Source organism: Argiope bruennichi, chromosome 4, assembly GCF_947563725.1.
Source record: "Argiope bruennichi chromosome 4, qqArgBrue1.1, whole genome shotgun sequence".
Lineage (NCBI taxonomy): Eukaryota > Metazoa > Arthropoda > Arachnida > Araneae > Araneidae > Argiope > Argiope bruennichi.
The window spans coordinates 71,961,265-71,986,864 of NC_079154.1; the positions used below are offsets into that span (position 1 = coordinate 71,961,265).

Sequence of the window (25,600 nt, forward strand, 5' to 3'; positions counted from 1 at the left end):
AGGCTCTTAAAAATAGTTTTGAAAATAAAAATTTAAAAAGATTGCGCATTAAGAAAACGAAATCACTTCAAAATGTTATCAAAGAAACTTGGACGTCGAGTGTGTGTATAGAATTCCATGATAATTTTGAAAAAAAAAAAAAGTATAAATAACAGGTCCTCAAAATATTTTAGATGAAAGATAATTTTTTGTAATCTCTTGTCGCCAGAATTATTATATATGACCTGCTCTAGAATTTAGATTAGAAGAATGACATTGCCTGGAACCTGTGGTTCTAAAGAGAATCAAGGAGTTTTTTTTAAATATCGAAATTATGGACAGGAGATTACTTAATTGCCTACAAGAACGTAAAGCTTTCATTTCCACAATGACTGTTTTTGTGCTACTTTGCGCTTGTAAAATTTAAAGAAAGAAATATCAGCCACAGTCTTTATGTGAAACAAGCATCATTAGGATGCAATTTGATGCATATGCCGTGTTTGAATCTACAACTGAAATCTTTATAGAATTCTACAGGAATTTTCAAATTTTGTCTCAAGTCATTAAAATATTTTTTTAATCACTCAGTTTATGATATGAAACGTATTTAGTTTGAATAAGATGATATATACAAATTAGGGCAGTAAGAGTTTTAAGATTTTTATTTAAAAAAAAGGTGGAATAAAATTTTAGAAGATATTTCCGATTTTGTTTTAAATTAAGCTCATTTGAAGAAAATAGGTTCTATCCTCTTTAACATTTGAGTGTTTAAAGATAGAACACGCAAACAATGCATTCAAATAACAAATGATAATGATAATATTTTTATAATATTAATTGAGTGGGATAAATATTCATTGTGTGCCTTATAAGAAAAAAAATATATAAAAATATAAAAATAACAAAAGCTAGTATAAATTTAAAAAAGCATTCCCAAAATGTATTAACAAACAAATATATGTGGAGCTAAAAGAAGAGCAGATATCACTTTCTAGCAATATATTAATTGAGATAACATATCAGAGTTAATTAGATAACATAACAGAGCCCTTTTCTCCAAATTTCGCACCACAGCAGTGAGAGGACCTCCGTTAAACCACGGAGGCATTTAACGTGTATAAAGTGCACATACACGATTGAAAATCAATAGTATCTGATTTTGAATGAGAAATTCACCAACTACAAAACTGAAAACATATAACTAGGCCACCACGGACCCAAAACAGTTTAAGTTATTCCATTTTCCTATAAAAGACGTGACATATTCCATTGGAAAACTTATTTTATTTGCCAAAACACAAGTGATAAAGTGTTCGATAAATTTTATTCGATTCATCATCCTGTATTTAATACTTATAGAGAATTATTTGTTTAGGACATTTTTAGTTATAAAATAATGCTCAAGCAGAAAGAAATATAAACGTTAAAAAACTCTGACCACCAGATTTCGAAGAATCTCCACATTTTAGATCTCTGCGCCAGCGAGAAAATCATTTTTGAATTTATTTCCTTCTATTTATTGGTTTATCTGTGAATATGATAACTCTGAAATGCAAAGAGACGAATAGCTGAAATTTATTACGCAGTTTTGCGACGAAATAGCAGATATCTGGTAAATTTTGGGCAAAATCTGCCAATTGGAAGTCTATCCATTCGTGCTCTTTTAAACATGATGACTTCAAAACGCAGTTAACTAGACTGATGAAATGCGTCAGTTTGACTCTTATTTTAGATAAGAGTCAAATTTGGACAAATATGTCAATGAACTGAATATCTATCAATTTGTCTGTCCATATGTATGTGAATGAGATACTTAAGATCTTATGAGATAGATGGATGTCTTTTCTTGTATGAACTTCTAAGGTAGAAATTTAATTCTGTATCTAACAAGATGAAATCTATCAAATAATAGACTATCTGTTTTTGCGGATATGAATATGATGTTTTAAAAATACAAAGATCAAGATAAGTGAAATTTAGTAAGAGGTTTTCATATTAAAACTGTAGATCTATATTAAACTCCCGACTTAATCGATGACGGTAAGAAATCCGAAATGCATCATTGATTCTCCTAACTACACAACGAAATTAAACAAAAAACACCCTTCAGTGGGTAAATATACAAGAATGTCAATCTTTAAGTTTCAGATCTGCTCGAGTTCGAAAAGACTATGTTTAGAAATACGCCTGTCTGTGATAAAGTAACGTAAAAACCGTAATGCGCTGGTAGGATGAAATTCATGTGTAGTTTTGCATGAAAAACCGCAGATTTTTATCAAATATTGGACTAGACGCATTAAATCTGTCTGACTGTCCCCAATAAGCCTGGTAAATCAAAAATGCAAAGGTGCATGACTTGAACATGTTTGCTTATCAGATCGTAATTCTGTATCACATTTTAGACCGAATTCGTCTAATGTTTGTCCGTCTGTCGGTGTGTCTATTCGTGTGCGTGTGAACCTGATTACACAAACAGTACAAAAAATTATATATATATATATATATAGTGGACATTTTTTGAAAGTTTCATGTTTTTCAACTTTGCGTGCTTGTAGAATATATTAATTTTCACTTAAATACAAATGTTTATATATCAAATTGAAGGTAATTTAATGTAGGATTTAATAACAAAAACAGTATTACAATATCTGTATTACAAATAAAGTTGCGCTAATTTTAGTAAGATGTATCTTAGATATGCATTTTTTTAAAGTGATACTTACACAATCAATACTTAGTAGGATAACCCTTATTTTTTAAGACAGCTTCACAGCGTATTTTCATCGAGTGAACGAGTGTTTGGAGTTCATCTTTCGGAATAACATGGTGCCAAGAATCAATTATAGATTCAATAAGTTGTCTTTTATTGGATGGACGTTTTTGTCGTACAAGAATTTTCAAACGTCGCCACAAATTTTCAATTGGATTGAGATCAGGATTGTTTCCTGGCCATGGTAATACATATATGCCTTTATTTTGAAACCATGCTTTGCATACTTTTGCTGTGTGGCATGGAGCTGAATCCTGCTGAAAAATAAATGGTGCTTTGTTGGGGAAGAAATATCTGATGGAAGGTATCAATTTTGGTTCCAGGACAGTTTCGATGTATTTTTTGGCATTCAGAATGCCATCAATCACTTGAATTCGGCCCACACCATTTGCAGACTTACATGCCCAAATCATGGCATTTGTTGTTGTTTTCATAGTTGCTTCAATGCAATGAGGATGAAGCGCTTCACCTACTCTACGTCTCACGTATTTTCTACCATCGCTACCAAAGAGCGATATTTTAGTCTCATCGCTCCAGATTACTTGCTTCCATTGATTTTCTGACCATTTAATGTGTTCTTTAGCCCATTTAACTCGTTTTTCGCGTTGCTTTTGATTTAAATATGGTTTTTTCCTTAGAATTCTAGCTTGTAGTCCAAATCCTGATAATCTTCTTCCTATTGTTCTTGAACTTACTGCAATACCCGCTGCACTCATTTCACATCTAATGGCATCTGATGAAATTTTTCTATCTTGAAGGCATAGCCGTTTAATTTTTCTATCGGCAGTAGCACTTGTGCATTTTTTTCGGCCTGATTTGGCCTTATTTCCCACTGATTTCGTTTTTTCGTAACGTAAACAGAACTTTCGTACACCAGAACAAGTCACTGAACCACCAACTTGTCTTTCAGCATAAGAGAGGCCATTTTCTCTCAATATGACAATTCGGCTTCTTTTTGTAGATGTCCAATCAGTTCTTCTTGTTGGTGACATTGTTTAAAATTAGTTTAATTAAAAAAAAGGACTTAAAATATTAAAAAACAGCAGTACTCTATTTAATTGTACTAGTATGCATCATTCCTCAAAATATTTCCACAACAATAACTCTTTTACCATCCAAAAAATCTAAAATAGTTTCAGACATTTGATTGGTCCTCAGAACAGTTTTGTGATTGGCTAGTACGCTTTTATTACAAAACATGTCATTATTCAAAACGATTTGTGTTTGTTTGTTCTACTAAAATAAGCGTAACTTTTTTTGTAATACAGGTATTGTAATACTGTTTTTGTTATTAAATTCTACATTAAATTATCTTCAATTTGATATATAAACATTTGTATTTAAGTGAAAATTAATATATTCTACAAGCACGCAAAGTTGAAAAACATGAAACTTTCAAAAAATGTCCACACTTTTGGCCACCGCTGTATATATATATATATATATATATTATATACATTATTTGTTGTGAAGCATGATGCAGTTGAAGACAGTGAAGATACTTCTAATTTTTGTGACGTCGTTTTATTTCATTTTGAAGAAGCAAGCATATGTACAAGCGATGAGCACACAGAACGACACAAAAAGGAATGAGGAAAAAAAAAGCTCTTGGACATTTTATCCCTGGTCTTATATAACCTATGATTTTGATAGGGAAAATATTTCTTTACAGTGCTAATGTATTATGAGATTTCGATAGGGATTTTCGTTACACGGGTGGAGAAGGTAGGGGAAATACAGGGAGATTTTAAAAAAGAATTTGCCTGATCAACGGTATTTTATCTCTTCACGCGCAATGTGGGAAAGTTAGATTTTAGCTGATTCAACAATTTAACAAAGCTTCTCTTGAATTAATTAAGTAGAGACAGTGGAATTGGATCACGAAATAAGAGAATATTTTAGAATGTACTATGGGCTAAATTGAAGAGGTAGGAAATCTTGAAAATTAATTAAATTGAAATTAGAGTTAAAATATCATTACATATATATATATATATATATATATATATATATATATATATATATATATAATTGGTCTATGGTCGTGATAGAAAGAAGATATTTGTCTAGATCTGAACTGTGAAATTCTAAGTCTTATTTTACAGTATCTGTATTTGCTGATGTATAGCCCCATGTAGCATGTGATTCAGATATACAAAAGAAAATTCCATTTTGATAAGTGACGTTTTTAGAAAAATATTTTACTGCTATATAAATAGGGAAGGAAACAAAAAAAAATGCCTATAATTTAATTCCGATTGATCCTTCAATCTGTATATCATTTCATGATATTAAATGTACATTAACGAAAATAAAAATTCGGAAGTAATTTCTCATGTAATTTTCCAAAAATCTACATTTAAATTAGTTTTTAAGTTATTATATGTGGTATATACAGAGTGTCTCAAAAACCTTGACTGTGACTTTTATTTCTGAAATATTGATCGTAGACATGTACTGTAAATTACAAAGTTACGTAAAAAAAGATGCAAATTTCTATGAAATCAATTAAAGTTTTCAGGGGATTAAACTTTAAAAAATACAAAATTTAAATTTTTATACGGACTCCGTACAAAAAAATTCCCAATGAGTAAAATGTTCCACATCCGTTAATAAGGTCATGTACGAAATTTTGAATTTTATTACAAAAAGTCTCAAAGTTATGAAGCTACGTAAATGCTGACTTAAACCACTTTTCTATGCCTGGATATGAGTTCGTAAAGAGGAAAAATCATGTCGGATGTTCGTGATTTAGGGGTCGTACACAAATTAACAAAGAAAGTAATGATTGAATAAAGAAATAATAATTTTACTATTTGTTTGTTCAAAGGTATTAAAAATTTGTAGAAATAATAACTGAAAAGAAAGATAAAATAAAGGAAAGATAACATAAAGGAAAGATTACATAAGAAAAGATTACTTTGATGTAAGATTACATAAGATTTTTTACAAGTTCACTGACTGTGCTATTTTTAAGTTATATTTTGTAATTCATGATGCAAAATTTTAAAGTATTTTTTAGTAAGAATAGATTTTAAAATTTGTATTTAAAACTAAAGATATGAAGCATATTTAATTTTCTTATGGTGCATTCCTGCGTCGTGTCATCTTCACTGAAGCTGAAAACATTTGCATTTTAATCTGTGATTGATCCTTCTACAACTTTGTTTTAACATATCTTTGCGAATTTTCATGATAAAATTCTGAAATTTTGTACATGACCTTATTAGAGGAAGGGACACATTTTACTGATTGGGAATTTTTTGTACGGGGTCCGTATAAAAATTTATATTTTGTATTTTTTGAAGTTTAATCCCCTGAAAATTTTAATCGATTTCATAACATTTTGTACCTTTTTTTACGCAAATATGTAATTTACGGTATATGTGTACGAACACTATTTAAGGAATAAAAGACGCGGTCAAGGTTTTTGAGACACTCTGCATAAAATTAAAGGAATTGATAATTCCAGAAAATGAGAGCATTTGTAATTATGAACTTCGCAGTAAATTGCATTAATTCATTTCATCAAATCAATTAATGTACAGCTGAAATTAATATAATACTAAATTTGTAGAAAAGAATTAAAAAAATTTTATTTAAAAACAAATGCACATTCAATTTTTGTTTAAAATCTAGTAAGGTAGTTATAGAACTCTAGCTTAACATACATATGTTAAGACCACGGTATGCTCCTGCACCTATGATCGTGAAATCGAATACTAATTGCAGAGTGACATTTATTATTTATATTAAATTATAGTTTTAATACAAATATTTGTCACAAAATAAGCAGTATTAAAAAAGAATCAATATGAAAAGTTTCAGCAATGCTTTATAAAAGTATTGCATAATAATGAGAAAAAAGCTCGTAATCTTTTGATGCATTTCGTAACGATCGTTCTGAAAATCTTAGCTCATTAAGAATATGCATTTTCCCCTTCAATTTTTTTCACAGTGAGATTATATTAATAACCTGAAATAGTGTTTGAGTGACAGTAGAAGCAAAGGGTTCGGTTGTATAGCCTAGTAGTAACAAAAGGAAAGAAAAAAAAATTCTTACTGTGCCCCGGAAACCATTTATCCTCGCAACGCTTCTATCCTAAAGTGCATCTCAAATTCTCTTTGGTACCGTGAGATGTTTACTTTTTCAAAGAAATCTGCAGACAAGCAATTGCATTGATGCATTGATACGTAAAAACTAATTGTTGATAACTCCCATTTCTTTCTCATTAAAATTTGGAATAAGCATTTAAAATTTATAGTTTGATGACAACAATAAAAATCATTGAACAATTTTAAGGAAGCAAAATGCATTTAATAAATAGAAATTTGAGTAATTTTGAACTTGGATTTTATCAATCATTATGAACAATTAAATTCAAAACTTTAGAGTAAATCCTATTATATGGATGCCTTTGAAAGATAATTTACAGGTAATGTATAATATTTACAAGTCATTGTGAAATTTTTAATTAAAAACGGCTTTAGGATGTATTATATCATCCAATTAAGCTTTATTAGCTAGAATAAATGAATCAGTGAGAATGTTCTCACACTTCTTATAGACATACGTACCTATTTTTATATAAACAAATAGTTTTGAATATTTCATGCGATTAAATGTTTTTTTCGGTACCATTTTGAAACCCATTTCATAACCAGGAAAAATAACAAATTTTATTTTAAGTCGGTATAATTATGTCGAGGACATGCTTAGTTTTCAGGAAATAAAACAGAAACCTGTAATTTAAATATCTATTGACAATTACCGACCGAGGCATAGAAAATCACTCTTTTGAGCTCTTGATGCAAATGCTTAGTAGTACAAGGAGAAAGTATCTTTCAATATTTTATATACCTAAAGTATTTCTACTCTAATATGAAAAACCTGATGGAACTATAATGGTATAGAGACAGGAATATTAATGGTATAGAGACAGGAATATTAATGTCCAGTTCGACAATTGCTATCGTTATGTTGCTTAGAAGTTCGTATTGAGGATGTAACTGATCATAATTACAAACAACTATTCCCTTCCTAAAAGCTTATTTTATAGTTTTATATATTAAACAACTTAATTAAGTTAAATTAATTAATATGTCGTTTTGAATGCCCAAGAAGGCTATTTGGAGATGAAACTCGTAATTTTAAACCATGGCTTATTGGCGAGAATAACAGCAGAGCCGGAGTTGCTTTCTCCAGTCTTTTCCATTACATCAATAGGAGAATGGCCCTCAACGAGTTAGCAAGCGATAGGTCTGTATGAACCATTTTCAACATCTATCTCCTGGAATAAGTTTTGAACTTATGATCATCCTATTCTGAAGCTGAGACTTAAAATACATTATGAATTGTTCTATGTTTACCATTTTTTAACCTTCTCATTATATAGTACTTGTATGTCAAAATATAAATAATAAATCAAGTTATATATAAATAAATCGTTAAAATAAATTTCCGATATACTTAAGATATCTTGTGGGCTTCAAATCAACTATCAACTACATGCTCCTTATCTCATAGTTATTTGCGTTTTTCAAGCAATAATAAACTATGTAGTTATATTAAAAAACATGCAAATAGCTATTCAAATCTGTAATTTTATTCGTCATATATTTATGAAGTGTTTCATCTCCAAAAACAAAGCATTCAATAAGTCACGTTTGTCTCCCACTTTATATTCGTGATGCTCCAAAACGTACACGCAATTGTAGAATTTCAAAAGAACCCGAAAACCGAAATATAAAAAACAATGCACGCTCTGTTACCCATGGGAATAACGGTGGTTCATCTCTTGACGGTTATTCCCCTCTGCGGAGTTGAGTGTTCCGGATCAGCGACGAAACACCATTTAACCCTTTGCGTGTCGAACAATGTTGTTGGATTGTGCCTATTTTGGACCTTCTTCGATCGGAAAATAGAAAAGGCCGAGATTGAAGTATAAGATATTTAATTTTAAGAATTTTTTTCCCATTTTTCTTTTCTTTTGTCAGGAAATATCAAAGGTCGAATGTGATATCGATGCTGTTATTAAGTTTGTATTTTGGGATGTTTTAGTAAGCAATCGATGTCAGAGGAAAATTTTTTCTGAAATTCTTGAAATTCTCTTAAGAAAGAACCCATCATTTCCGAGAAGATGGTTCTCTTTGAATATTTTATACACAAACAGTTTTTAAATTGGTGTGTCGAAATTTGAACAGAGAAATTGCAAAGGTTAATGAAGAAGTTTTCACAGAATTTTGTGATATAGCTTCAAAGTAGCAGTGATATGCCAAATAATTACTTCTGTGAAAAAAAGACTCTGTTAGTTGTCCGAAAACATCAAGTTCTAGCAAGTCTATACTTTTTCTAATAACAAATTTCAAGGATCTAATATACTTATCACTGGCAGTCAAAGTATTATTGGAATTGTATAAGAAACATAAAATATAAAACGTAAACAAACAATATTAAAGGAATTTTTCAACCATCAAAATTATATTACTTTCTTTCGAGTTTTATACTCTAGGAGTGACTGAGCTAATTCTACACATTAACTTTTTTTTTTCATCTACCAATGCATTTACATTGTTTTGGGTACGTATTGAATACAATATTAGCATGGATACGAAAATAAATCAATATTGTCTGGAAATGTGAAATAAAAAAAGACATAAGTTCTCGGATGAAAAATGTTAAGATAAAGTAATTTTTCACATTATTAAACTTTCATGCTAATTCACATTAACAAATTGCGGTTTATAGAAAGTACTATGATAAAATTATCTGTCTAGATTTAAAGTTTATATCTTTGTTTTTTTAATCTTTCAAGATACTTGAATGCAAGGACGGAAGCTTAATAGTTTCATTAAAACTTTTTGTTCAACAGTAATTAATATAAAAAGCACGGTTCTTCATATGAAATAAATATACCGGATGTTCACTCTAATATTGGTCGAATGGCTAATTTCTTGACAATTAGAAATAAGAATACATTTCCAATAGAAAAAAAAATCTAGATAACTTAAAAAATTGCCTTTTATCTTGCTCGAGTCAATAAATATACTACTCAAAACAAGATAAATTGTAAATTTTTAAATAGCTTCTATTCTATAAGTCATATTTAATAAAATATTCTTGATATACTGACATTTTGAACAAAAAAAGTTCACCTTTTTTGGAATTAAAATCACCGAGTTATGAAGTTTTTTTATTTCATTATTTGAATTCAATTGATGACCTCGGATAAGCACAGTTTGTAGATTACCGAATTTTTCTTGAGACGGTCATTGAAAAGTCTAAACTGGTGATATTGAACGATTCATAATTCTGTTAATTTTAATTCCGAAAGAGGGATTTTTTTTTATTTAGAATGTTAATTTGTCGTAAATATTTTACTAAATTGATTAACAGGACCATAAGATGGTATAAAAATTTAATTTTCACCATTTTTTCGGCAGTTCATTTATTCGCTCAGACAACATAAAATATAATTCTGTACTGCATTTAAAACGTTTTTCCTATTGAAACTATATGCCTATTCTCTGACGGTTTGGAAATCAACTATTGGGCTATGATTACAGGAATGCACTATAACTTATTATTGACCATAGCTATTTTATGTTTATTAAAATCTGCACTTTATTATTGCACTCTTTTTAAATTATAAATATTTTAAAATCGAATATTTATTTTTTTACTTTCAATGTAGCACTTTCTTATAATATTTTTCATTTTCTAATTTCTACTATTTCACATAAAGATCACACTTTTGTAATCAGCTTTTTATTTCAAAACAAAAGTTTCCCATTTTAATATTAAAAGAACCGATTTTGTAAAATGCATATCAAAGAAAACACTACTCTCGATGACCAATGAAGTCGAGTTATGATGAAGTGCTACCCGCCAAATATACTGTACCTTGTAATTTCACTACAAATTTCACATTTTGCAAGGAAAAAAAAAAAAAGAAAAAAGAATGAAATGCCAAAGCGCAGCGCCAGACAATGACAGTTAAATAATAGATGACATTCACAGTTACGTTTGTTGTATTGTTATATGAATAGACTCAACTGCTGTATTGAAACTCTTTCAATTCAGCAATTTCTCTGATATACATTACGCTTTGTCTTAAAACACAGCACGAGCCTCGTGACTAAGCAGTCTCGAGACGTTTCTAATCCATAATCCATCTATCATGAATGATGGCAATCACGCTGATGAGGCGTGAAGATTAGGAATTCTAATATGATTATTATATTCTTTATCGGATTATGATTTTAAAATAGTCAAGAAACTCAACAGTCTGCAATTAATTTTCATACGTCAAGCTATTTCAATAAGTATTAGAGCATTTCCGTTCTAAAAATAAAGAAAATAAAGTATTCTAGGTGTTTTCTCATTTGCAGTTATTATTTACTATATATTAAAATATAAAAATATTACCCGCCTTTGGTGATCAGCTTGTTTACCTAAATTATTGAATTTTTAGACTGTTAAATAATAATACAAAATGCATATTGTTACTTCCTCGTATATTTAGTATAGACAAAATAAAGTAATCGTCAAAAAGGTTGAACTCGAAATTTTGACGAATCTCCACGTTTTAAACTCCCTGAGTTCCAAAAACCCATTTTTGGAAAATGTCCGTCTGTCTGTCTGTGACAAAGATAACTCAAAAACTATATAGATGGATGAAATTTGGTGTACGGTTATCATGCCAAATTTGTAGGCTTTTGTCGAATTTCGAACAAATTTGGACCAATATAATTCTGTCTGTCTGGCTGTTCGACTTAAGAGAGCTAGATAAATAAAATTCGATATACATAATTAAAATCTATAGAATAGATATTTTTCAAATTTTGAACCGAAACCAACAAGGGATAGGCCGACCATCTGTTTGTACTTTCAGAAACATGTAAGCATCATAACTCAAGGACGTAATTACATAGAAATGTATCAAATTTGATATGGGATTTTGAGTCTACATTTGTAGTTCTGTATCAAATTTTTGTTTCAATCAGTCGGAAAAAACTCATCTAAATCACAAATTCGATTTTCGTATACTATTAACTGCATGCCAAGGATTAATCGCCAAATAACTCGCCAAGGATGACACGATAAATTCAGCGAAAATTCTAAATTCAGCCAAAGGTTAATATTTCCTAACTACTGTACGCCAATACCATGTAAAGGCCAATACTTTTATTAAAAAATATGCGAGAAAGTTTTGGGAAAATCACTCCCACTGGTTTAAAAAATTTCATCATGTTATTTACTAAGACAGAAAATATGAATTTAACTGAATAAATCAAAACAAATTATAACACGTGCAAATTAAAAAGTAAATAAAAATGAAATGAAAATCCTGCTTCGAAATTGATATCCAAATAAAGCCTTTTTTTAAAATAAATATTTCTTTATTTTAGCATTGGGAAAAACACGAGATTGTATATTTTGTTGGTTGCGTTTAAATTCCATCATAACATTACGAATTATTTGTTACAAATTGTGTAACAGATTTAAAAAATTTATTAAAGATAAAGAAAACATTGTAAAGAAATGAAATATAATTAAAAAGGTAATTTTTTGAATTTTAAGATAATGTAAAAACGTTTTATGAGAGATCATAGTTTGAAAGATATGGTCACCGATTTCGATAGGTAAGTCATAGCAATTACCTGTCTGGAAATGGTTAAACCTATTTTCATGCTTGGGTTAAACTTTGTTTGACATCTATTTCTTAATTTTTTTTCATGTTTCACTTTTTCTTGAATATAGTTTCTGGCAAATCCTATCCAGAGTATTTCTGATAATATTTTATAGCTTCACTAATTAGCAAAGGGTTGAATTAAGTGCTGCTGCAAAAATGCTCAGTGAAGTAGTCTGTAACATTAGTACAGTGATTTATTTACATTTGACTATTGCCATTCGACAAAATGTAATAAACGATATTTGTGTTAGCAGTTTATATATCTATAGATAGATATTTTTAATATAATTTATCTGATTAAAACCAAAACCATCAGTGTAAGTTCGGCTTACACTGATTACGAAATTTTTTTTTCAACATTTCCGATCTTGGATGCTTTCCTGATTTTGTTGTAGTTCATATAACATGTTTATCTGCTGGCTGAACATAACACGGTTATGATATCCAAGAACATTTAAGTTTATAAAATCTGTAAATATCTAGAACGATTATTCTTTCAAAACTAATTGCAAAAAAAGTATTTTTTATTTTTTATTTTTCACCTTAAAAGAACTGATATATGCTTATTCTTTTACTTACGAAAAAATGTTGGATTGTTTAGAAAATTTACATAAAAAGTTACCATATTCATCGAAAAAAGAAATAAATCATTTATCTTATGCACTTGTAAAATACTTATTTTCATACAATAATAAGTATTTAACTCCCATTTGATTAGGTTATTATATAAGCGAGAGTTTACAAAGAATTACCATTTGCTACTTTTTTACTCCAAAGGAATTTGGGACACCTTCTTTTTATACATATGATGACCTCGTACGCGGCCCAAGTCAATTTTTGGCGTTTCCCAGAGATGAAACTGATTGACCTTCATATTTCACCTCAGGAGGGAAATCACGTTTTTTCCTTGCTTTTGTTATGAGCTGTCAAAGATAAGAAATTTACTCTAAAAGAACATAGAAGTACCTGAAGTAATTTGAATAAATTTCAAACAAAAAACAACAGTAAATTTGCACCGAACACTAAACAGTAAATTTTGCATCGAAAAATGTGAATATCCCCCCACTATGGTTTAAAGAATTATCTTTCTATCGTCTAATTAATTATTTGCAATGGATTTTGATTGAAATCGTATTATTTCTCCTATTGTTTTCCACTCAACGTAACATTTTTATTAAATAAACATTTTTGAAGATGTTTTGTAAAATCTTCTTTTATGCTTTATCATGATTGATTTACATGTGATGTAAAAAAATTCTGAAATAATAATCTATAAAAAATTATTATCTACGATTATACTCAGTAGATGATTCCTAAGAAGAGATATTTATTTGCAAGAACAATTTATATCAATTCGTTTTTTTAATTCTTATTTAAAATCAGAATTTTTGCGAAAAAAAAAAAAAGAGTGTCAATGCATTGAAATACCTACAGTCAAAATCTCTAATAATAATAGAATCCAATCAATGTATTTGTTAGCGGTCTTGGATTTCTATAGAACATGTCTATGGATTTAAAATTACCAAATAAGTATAAATAAGCTTTGAAAAGTGCATATACGGAGTAACTTGTAGGTTTTTTTTCGAAATTTTAATAAAAATTTCTTATTTATTAAAATTTGAGTACAATAACGTTTTTTCATAGATCATCATCATCCATAACATTAAATAAGAAAATATTATTGTACAAGAATGCATTTTATATCATCTTAAAATTCAAAAGTATCTTTAAATTACTTTAATTTAAATTTTGACGTATTGCCTTTAATTACGAAATTTAAAAAAAAACAACAGCTGGACAGTCTTCCTAAAACTTTCTCATAATAGTGTTACTCCTCTCACTTCGATGCATGTCTTGCATGGGATTGGCTTACAATTGTTACGAAATATTAATCTTTGGCGTAACTTCAGCATTTTTACTGAATCTTTCATGTGATTCTTCGCGATTAATTATTGGCATATGGTTAGTAATTCCCGCAAATCAAATTCGTGCTTCTGACTCGTTTTTTCCAACCGAATGAGATCAAATTTTGGAATACAATTGTAGTCACAATATCACATATAAAATTTGATACATTTAAATCATTACACTTTTGAGCCATCGCATGTACATGCTTGTGAAAATACAGACCGACAGAAAACCCTTGAGGGATTTGGTTCCAAATTTGAAAGGTATCTAAATGTTAAATCAAATCTTATCCATCAAACTCTCTTATAAAGTTTATTTGTATTTGACTATCTAGACAGGCACAGTTCCTCAGAATGGATTTTGTTTAAGGTTTGATAGAAATAAACAAATTTGGTGTAAAAGGAATATACTAGATTTCATTTGTTTAATTCAAAGTGTTTTTGAGTTATTTTATTCAGATACAGACAGACATAATGCCAAAAATGTGTTTTTAGACATTTGTCAAGATCTCGAGTTCGATTTTTTTTTGTACGATATGCGAACAAAGACTTTTAACGATAACGCAATATTTTCTCGTACTTTCTCGTTCTTCGTACATTTCATTCTTTGAATTAAATTCAAATTAAATGTCATAATTTGAAGTATGAAAACATATTACTGAGTAGATCAGAAGATCGTTGAGAATTTATATCTTGAAAACTTTTCATGCACTCCAAGATAAAACAAAACAGATTTAATTGATGTTAAATGCAAGCAATATTCTTGGCTATTAAACTGCCCACCAAAGAAAATTGGTGTACAAATATGAGAAACATTAATTGGCAGTTCGTTAACTCAAAAAAAGAGCACTGCAGCATAAAAAATAACTGCTCAAAAGAGCAGAAATGAAATATAACTAAAAAACAACAATTTTACCTCTGAGTAGTCCGAAACTTCACATTCTAACCATATGAAAAGTATTTAAGAATATTATCTATGTATCTTATTTCATTGTGTGATTTTTCACAAAAGAAAAAAAAACATTTATTGAAAAAGATACCTTATTGAAAGGAAAATATGAAAGCAAATCCTAAATCATACACCAATAACAAGAAAAAACGAGAAAAAAAACAAGAGCGATTTTAGTTTTGATACAAGGATGGTCGAGCTCTATATTTAAGCTGCAAACTTTTTCACAGATAAATTAAAAGTGAGAAAATGAGCTTTTTTATTTTCGGTCTGTTACATAGCGATGAGTGGTTAGCGAATGCTGATGCTTTTGTGGCAGTTTGAGAGGTGTTGGTTTGGCATGTAGTTCCAGGTCTGAGTATCTCTTATTTACTTACTTATTTCCTGGATTGTTTCTTCGTTATTATTATTATTATTGTTTACATTTCCGTTGTTTTTCAAACTCTCAGAAAGAAAAAAATAACTAAATAAGATAAAAAGAAGAAAAATTAATATTTTAAAATAACACTAAGGATGAAGGCAGTTGTACAAACTTATTAGACCACCCGCTATAATATTTAAAGCTGATATTTAAATGAAATTTATCCAACAGACAAGGTGATTTAAAATAATAGTCATATAAATTTGGCTGATTTTTTAAAAATAAGAATGAAAATTGTAATTTAAAGAGCCTAAACTTATAATATTTCTTTATACAAGCGCTCAATCGTAATAAATACATGATTTAAAGCAATATTTAATCTATACTTTTTTGCAATAAGAAATTTCATAGTATCTTTTTACATATATGATACATATCATATTTTTATATTATCTTGCTTTTGACATATAACTATTGACTTTTCAAAAAATCAAGAAAAATTGTGCCTTCCTTTCTTTGCTTATCAACAAACAATTGAATTGTAGTAGACGCGATGACATTGAAGATATGAAATAGGCATAGTTGCATCATTAACTTCATATTGTCACGCTCATATCGTCCACCTAATCTGGACAACACATTACTTGACTATATATCGCCATATCGTGTAATGGGCAAATCTACACGCATTCAAATGTCTTATTCACTCGCAAAATTGTTTATATTTGTAATCACATTGTCACAGGTGAAGACATTGATAGTTGTGAAAGTGATATGACAAACTTCCGTAGCTAAAACTAAAATCAGGTTCTTGCATTGTCTTAGATACTTACAGCTTTAACCGTGTTATCCTTTCTTCAGATAAATATACTGCTAAAAATAATATTTCAACCTAATATGAATCAAAACAGAAACTTATAATTGCAACTTTTGATTATTTCATTAAGACAAAATGCTTGGCCACATTAAGTTTGGTAATATTAGATTAATGGAATCAATTCATGCAATATCATAGTGACGTTGGTGTCATCTAACATCTAATTGCAGGTTATTTTACATCTTTGCTCTAGATAATGAGCAATAAATTCCAAAATTAAATTAACAAAGTAAAATTGATGTGTATTATCGAAAGTGAAGTGACTTGAATTAGAAAAGTACTTGAATTTATATTTCTTTCAATATTAATTTAATACGCCTTGGGAAAATGTAATGACAGTAAACAAGCAGAACATAGAAACTACAGAAGTAATTTTTTTTAGTCAAATAAATTTGACAGTGTGTCTCTCTCTATATAAGGTTTTGACATATCAAATTCTATAAATAACTGAAAAGTTTAATTAAAGGTCAAATGTCACTGATCTGTTTTAAAATTTCTCTTCCTTGTTACAATCTAATTGAAATGCACTTATTAAATGGATGTTTAATCTTTATACCTATACAAAATCCACCTTCGGTTTGTTAGAAAGCTAGCTATCATATTTATCAAACTCAATTCAGAAACTATAGCAGTTAGAGAAAGAAATCATTTTTACAGAATAAGAAAAAAATATTTGATAAAATAATGTAAATTATTGTTCAATAATTATTATAAACTGAAAAATTACTTGTTATTTATTTCCTTAAATTGATAAATTAAGCTTAATCTATACTTATAATAAAGCTCAATGTGTGTGTGTGTGTTGGCGCTCTACAGGCCAGGTCATTTGACATAAAGCTACCAAATTTGGTACATGTCTACCTTAGAGGTCGGGAATGTGCACCTGGGGTCCCTTTTTTTGAAATTTTAATTATTAATTAAAAACTAACTTTCCCGCCAAAAAATCTTCCATTTTCCCCACCGCCAACTTTTCCGCCAAAATAATCTTTCATTTTCCCCAAAGCCAAATGATTTAGGCTTTAGTTCTTTTTTTCTCCCAACAGTAATGAGGCTAGGGTTAAGATTTTTCGGAGGATTATTTCAAACGATTCTGTTTATTTTCTTAATGTTTTATGCATTTAAAATTAAACATTGTTAATTAATCCATGTTTCAGATTCATTCGGAAGTACTTTTGAATTAAAATAACACAGAATAAAGGAAATTAAAAATGTCTAATCTGCATAGCGTTACCCCAACTGGCGTAGAAAAATTCCCGCATTTGCGTTACTGTAAAAGGCGAAGAAAATTCACGCATGCGCACTGTGTTCTGATTGTTGGCATGGCAACCATTATCAACGGACGATTTAAATTACTTTTAGGTTAGTTGTATGCTTTTGTAAGTAAATTGTATTTATGTTAGTTATATATTTTTTGTATATGCTTATAGTTTTAAGTACATCGTTTTTTAAGTAGTTTTTTTTAACCTGTTTTCAATGATTTAAATTATTTTTAGGTTAGTTGCATGCTTTTGTAATTAAATTGTATTTATGTTAGTTATGTATATTTTTTATATATGCTTATAGTTTTAAGTACATCGTTTTTTAAGTAGTTTTTTAAACCTGCTTTCGACCGATTATTTTAAACGATTCATTTTATTTTCTTAGTGTTTGATGCATTTAAAATGAAACATTGTTAATGAATCGATCCATTCATGATGAATCTGAGAAAATTTTGTTGACAAATTCTTGAGATATTACATAAATTAAGAAAGATATTCTTTAGTGCCCATAAAGTTTAAACGCTCAGTGACTCTATTATCAGTAATCATATTATTAAAAAAAATGCTTTGTTTCAGTAAAAAAATATTATTATATTAATTGCAGATTAATCCTTTACACTTTAATTTAAAGCATAAATTCTACGAGGGGTAACAGAAAATGAGAGAGATACATATCACGTTATGACTGAAGGCCTTTATAATATTATGAGTGAATTATATGACTATCAAAATTTGAAGTTTTAAAATATTTTGCTGAAGAATCTATTAAAGTTGGAATTGCATAAAATATTTAATTATTAAAATTTTAACGAATATTAAGATTGGCGAACCGGCTGGTCGCCAAAGGCGGCTAGTGTATTCATAAATGTAAAACTTATAATTAAGGTTCGATATAAAAGAAATGTAAATAGAAATGTAAAAATAAAATAGAATATTTATGTAAATAAAATACATAAATACAGAATTAAATCGCATTCCGATATATTATTCCAATGTATTAGCAAAACTTTCCATTTTTAAAGTAGTTTATATATTTATATATATACATATTTGAAAGACACCTTATTTAACAATATTAGCATCCAGTAATAAATCGCATCCAAAATAATTTACAAGTAAGTCTATTGTTAATATTTGAAAAATAATACTATATTTTATTTATTTAATTGGTCTTTACAGATTAAAAAGTTGAGACTTTATTGGAATTCGTGTCAGCCTTGTGTTTTTAACTTTTATAAGCACCACAATAAATTTTGAACCAAACAATACACGCTAGTTTGGCAAGGAAAATATTTTTTAAAAAAATCATACAGTATTATGCAATCCTAATAACTCGAGCTAAGGTTACAGATTTATTTGGTCTGTCCAAAAGATAATTCATGTACCAAATTATATATTGAACAAATGAAATGTTTATTTGCAATAAAATTCTAAAACCTCGCTTATGACATTTTTAAGCTTGTAATATACGATCTGAAAAGAACTTATTGCTCATTCTTTGATATATTAATCTTAATATACAATCTTTGAAATGTAAAACCATAAAAGTCCTTAAAATACAATCTTCGAAATATAAATTCATAAAAAAATTGAATGCAGTCTTGTGGGTTTGAGCAAATAAAAAAAAATTCAATAACTATTTTTCTTATTACAGAGCAAGGAATTCCATCATGATAATGTTTATAGGCCAACTTACCATCTGTAAATTGCATTATGTGATACATATGCTGCAAAATTCACTCACAACACTCTACAAAGCAAATTATTGGGTCTAGATTAATAAAATTGCACGTAGTTACTTCATGAAGAATAGTGTACACAGATAAAAGTATTAAAAATTTAATTAGTTTTTAATTGAAAATTAATAAATATTTTTAAGTGTTTTTCCTCAATAATTTCAGGTCACATTATTTCATAAAGGTATTTTACGTCGTTTTAAAATTAAAAAAACAATAAACTCTTCAATGATGCCAATTTAGCTTTCACTCGAATTTTTTCCCATAAATTTTTAAATTATTTTCAGGCATATTTTACAACAATAATTCTCATTGTTTTGGTTACTACAATACATTTATGCACACGTGCATTGAGATGATATTAAAAAGATATTTTTTGTGTGTGCACATCAACACTGCTGCACTTAAGAGAAAAAATTTAAAAATTAAAGAATAGAATACTATATAGATAAATAGAATAACATATATAGAAAAAAGAATAAAATGTAGATGTATCAAGTCTTAAACATTAAGTGTGTGTTGAACAAGCTATGATGTCTCAATGAATGATTTTTGAAACATCTTTAATTTTCTTCATGATACTCAAACGAAACTGTTTTAAAAATTGATAATCAGTGAACTATTTTTCACCAAAATGAAGGCTAAAAACATGTAAATAAAAACCAAAAATAATCTTTATTGTATTTCTTAAGCTTTCATTTTTAAATTTGAGATATTTTTCTCATCAAATTCGCCAGCTTTAATATATCTAAAAATCATGTTTGATGGTTTAAACTTCATTAAATTGATACCTCTTATTTAAATTTGATTCATAAAACGTTCCTCAATTCCTATTTCTATAATGTATTAAACTTTGATGAGTATTTCGTCTTCAGCGATGCCCTTGCTTTATAACAGGTGTTCCATTTCGTGATTTCACAATTTTAAATTTATTTAGATGAAGTCACGAAGTGTTTGTCTAGAATAATAAATTATAAACTTTTGAAATGCTATTGTACATACACAAACACAAAATAATTATTCTTCTTCAAAATGTATGAGGTATTGTGCTTTGAACTAGAATTCAAGTAATTTAATTAATTTTTTGGTAGAATTCTGATGAAATATAAATTACATGCTAAAAATACTTATTGTATATCCTTTATTAATAATTTAAATTGCAAAAAAAAATCTTTAAAGTAAGAGGAATTTACTTTAAGAATTTCATTTATTTTCATAAAAAAAAGTATTATATTGAGTGATTTAAATGCATCAAATTTTGTGTGTGATTTTGTGATTACAATCGTAGCTCTGAGTCAAATTTTTGCTTCAATCGGTTAGAAAAATTGCCTCAATTGCACAAATTCGATTTTCGGTTACTATTAACAGCATTTCAGGGATTAATCGCCAAAAAAACTTGCCAAGTATCATACAAAAAATTCAGTAAAAATGATAAATTCAAGCCAAAGATTAAAATTTAATTACTATTGTACACCAATCCAGTGTAAGGCGTTCTCTTACCAAGCCAAAGGTTCACACATTTTTCCGGGGGTTGGGGGATATCCCGTTTATTAGAGAGCACGAGTGAAAGTTTCGCCGAGACAACTCCCGCTGTTTCTAAATTAGTCTGCAATTTTAACCCAAATTTTATGATGTTTGACAGTTATTTAACCGGAAATCCACCATATTAATATTAATAATTCAGTACATGCATTTCAAATTTTATAAAACACAGAAAAATGAAAATATTATTATTATTTTAACAACGATTTCATACAGAATAAAGATATTTGCTTTGGAGAAAAGTTTTTAAAATATTGTTTTAATTGTAAAACTCAAAATGAAAGGCATGCATCCCGACAACTCAATTATATATATATATATTTAGCTCAATATTAATTACAGAAGAAACTTTTCCGTTCCACTTATTAATACTGAGAAGAGAATTAGAAAGACTTTCCTTTTACACCTCAAAAAAGATGAACAAAAGAACGAAGCTTTTACTTTCTGAGCTCTCTCTTGAGCTATAATAATACAAAGTTTTTATTCCTTTGTATTCTACCTTATTGTCTAGGAATTAAATTGAGATTGAATCTACAAGAAAGGCCATATCTAAGGAGTGATTTTTCAACGGAGTTAATATCTTATTGTTCGCCAGAGAAATATGGGTCAAATCTTGTTAAATCATCGAAGATGTTCGGAAGCAAATAGAGTTCTGCTCATTGGAACTGGCCTCTTTTCTTTCTCTCGAACTCGTCATTTTCTTTTTACTCTTCTATCTCTTTATTCCCTTGTTTCGCGCTGTAGAACACTTTGTAAACATATTATCCAAGATACAAGAGTTTCGGTTTTGTTTTTTGAAGTCAAATGCAGAACTTGTCACGTGTGTTCTGGCCATTCAAAAGAACAATTCGTGATGTTGCAAGTGCGTTGTTGCGTTGGAGTATCGACTGGAATTCCGGTTGTGAAAATCTCGAAACTCCTTCTATTCTGAAAGTAAATATGTATTTCACTTCAAAGACCTCTATTAGTCATGGAAATCGACTTTTAAAATTTGTTTTCAAGGTTAGTTTCATTTCAAGCGCTTATAACTTGACACTAAAAATAATTATAAATTAAATAGCCAAAAGTTTCTTAAATTCAAAAATGGAGTGAAAATTTATTTAGGCTTGTATTACTTCTTTCACCAGACTTAGTCAAACTTCAGTCACTCGTTAGCAGAATATTTCATCCTTGAAATTTTAAATTCTTCCCTTTTTCGTAGACATTACGTTATATACATTAAAAATATATTTATCATACGTAAAATATCAAATTAACTAATTCATTTTCTCGTATTTTTTTAATTTCAATATCCAAAGAAATTTCAAAACATCCAGTATTAATTTTAATCAAAATACCTCAAAATTATTAAAAGCATATATTTAAATGTCAAATTAAAGGTAATGTTTCGGGACATTTAATGAAGTCCATTATTTTTATAAAATGTAACTGATGAACAAATATTTTGAGTGCTAACTAAACTGATATTTGTCAAATAATAAGATTATATAATCATAGCAATGATAAAACGTTTTTTGTATTTGCTCAAAATTTCTAACAACAAATATTGACGAAGGGAGGCAATGCCGTGCATCAGGGCCATTTATCCTCTTTACATTATAGTGTACTTTCTTCAGCATTCACTGGAATGATGATATCGTAAAGAATAACGATAGTCTCAAAATGATATTCCATTGGATAGCTATTCACCACAAATTACAGATATAAGCAGCAGAAAAATATCTGTATCATAAGGTATCTTTGAAAAGAAATTACGACGACTTTTAAAGCCTTAACTTATTTCATTATGGGCCATTATACCAATTTGGGGGTTTTGAATTGAATTTTTAAAAAAATTGTTGGAAATGAAAATAAAATACTGCATTCATCAAAAAATTAGACTTCTATATTTTGAAGAATATCTACTTTTTAATCCCTTCGCTTTAAGAAATTTTGCTTGTATGTCTGTGCACGCAAAAATTAAAAAATCCAGCCTACTAGAAGGATGTAATTTGGTTTACAGTCTCTATTCCAAATAAATCTTTACATCATATTTGAACTCGTCAAAACAAAATCTGTTTTTTCAGATACATATGAATAATATAATTTTTTTTTAAAAAAGCATGCCAAATTTCACCTATAGTCTTACTATTTAAATTGTAATTCGGTACCGAATTTTTAGCAAATTAAATAAAACGTTACACTTTTTTATTGTTAATGAAAGCGATAACTCCAAAACACAAGACAAATTAGAATTAGTGAGAGGTTCTGGTATTCGGATCGTATATATGCAGAAAAAAAAAAAAGAAAAAAAAAAGTCAAAACTCATTTGGCCAATAGGGAAAAAAATAAAAATAAATAAAATGTAGATTCAGTTTTTCTCACCACACTACAAAGATAACACAAAATATGCCGTATTCTGTAAGTGCACGTGAAAATTGAAGTCAAGTAGTCCTGATGATTATGGCAGATAAACAGAATTAGCAACATATATGTTTTAGTATTACATCTGTTTTTCCTAGGAAAAATCTATTTTTAAAAGAACAAATGAAACTTTGCTTGCCATATTTTCGACAACCTATTCAGCAAAGAAAAGCAAACAGCAAACATTTTAGCGGTTTGTCATTAACCTATTTGTATTCCTCTTGAACCAACAGGTAACCGCATCGTAAATTCGACATTCGAAATTTTTGTAATTCGAAACTCTTTATTTCATAAATATGTAGAAGTTTTAAGAATCAGAAAAAAAAAATCCACTTTCGTAAACAGATTGATGGTTTTTCTTTAAAAATGACTTAGTAGCGATCGTCAGAATAAACAAAATATTCTGAAGGTTCACGATGAAAAGATTCGTCTTACATAAATCACTTCATACTTAACATATAATTTTATAATTATTATTATTAGTTTAAAAACAACAAAACTTACGAAAAAATTAATATTCTTATAAGAAATAACACAAACTAAGAGTAACTGTCCGCTTTCCGTTCTTTTTATTGTGTTTTATTTCAAGTGCATAATATAGTACATCACCGTGTTGATTTGTTCTTAATTCATTTCTGTTAATTTTAATGATTTTTTTAAAAAAATTATAATGTGGACATTGCATTGTTTGAAATTTTAGGTAGATAGATTTTTATGAATGTAGATACCATTTGCAATGTTATTATTAGAAACCAAAATCAACTGCCACGACAGTCGAATAGAGCTTATGCGTATCAAAATCAAAATTTGATCATTTTCTTACAAACTTCCTTAAAAGAAATGGAAAAGCTAAGATGGTCTATTGCAATACAATTATCCATTTCAATTTCTTTCTTATGTAAAAAATGATCCAAAGTTTGATATATATTCAATAATGATTATTACGTTTTGCTATATGTTCTATAATTAGAATTCAACGAAGAAAAAATTATATAGACTTAGTTATTCAAGAAAAATTATGGTACTAAAAGGGTTATAAAAATATCATTGCTTGTTATTCGGTCTTTTATAAAAAGTTGAAATTTTAAAAATTTTGTAATTATCTCAATTCTATTATTACTGTTTTATAGTATAAGCATAAAAATAATGTACACTAAAATAAATGTAGAATTTCATTAAAAAGTGGATCTGTACCAAAATCTTGTATAATAAAAGTAAACTATCGAATGCTTTGAAACAAAATTCAATATCATGTCATTTTAGAGCGATTATTTCAACGAGTACTAAAGAAATTTTATTATAATATTAATAAATATATTAATAAATAAAATTGCAAATAGAATTATGAAGAATTTACCTGGATTGTTGAGATATTTTACCTGGATGGATTAAATATAAACGTGACATTGCACACTTGAAATATCGATAGGGTGTCATTACTAAATTTCACAGTTTATCTGGGCTAAATTTCAACAGACTTGAAATATTAATCATCGAAAATTTAATGATTATTCGCTATGTAATTACACTAGCTATTTAGTGCTCACTCATCTTAATGAATGAAAGAATGAGCATATGGCAAATAAATGGTGCCAAACGATTATTTAAAATTAAAATAATTTATTATGGTTGCTATAGCAACGTGATAAAATCGTCTGCCACTGTTAAAAATATCTCCTTTTTAATTGGTTTAGCTTCATAATACTATTGTATTCATTGTGCAAAGTACATGTTATATAACAATAAAGATATTTTTCTCACATGGAAAATATTTTCTTATACGTCTGAACTGGCAAAAAAATAATATATTATAGAAATCATCTAAATAAAAATAGATTTTGCTTTAGCTCAAAATTTTATTCATTTATTTATTTAATATTTGCAACAGAAGGTATTGTTTAAATCATTAGTATCAAAATAAATTGATATGGAAGATTAATCTGATTTTTTTTAGTATTCACATTAGAAACAAAGTCAAGAACTACAATTTCCGCAGGGGAAATGGTAAATAACATATAAGCTTGCAAATTTCTTACCTTCATGGCTTGACTGTGTTACCTGCACCTTACTTCCCAAAATTCGGTTAAAATGATGACGAAATGGTTTCTGTTTGAACTTATCG

The 25,600-nt window shown here is 28.4% G+C and overlaps 1 protein-coding gene across 1 annotated transcript in view; it reads right to left on the reverse strand.

Annotated features, from left to right (window-relative positions):
* The window catches only part of LOC129967104 (guanine nucleotide-binding protein subunit beta-2-like), a 73,664-nt gene extending 48,064 nt beyond the window's left edge, over positions 1–25,600 (reverse strand). Inside the window, exon 1 of the mRNA XM_056081776.1 lies at positions 25,515–25,600. Within this exon, the coding sequence (XP_055937751.1) occupies positions 25,515–25,520 (6 nt within the window). The 5' untranslated portion in view covers positions 25,521–25,600. The remainder of the gene's footprint in view (positions 1–25,514) is intronic.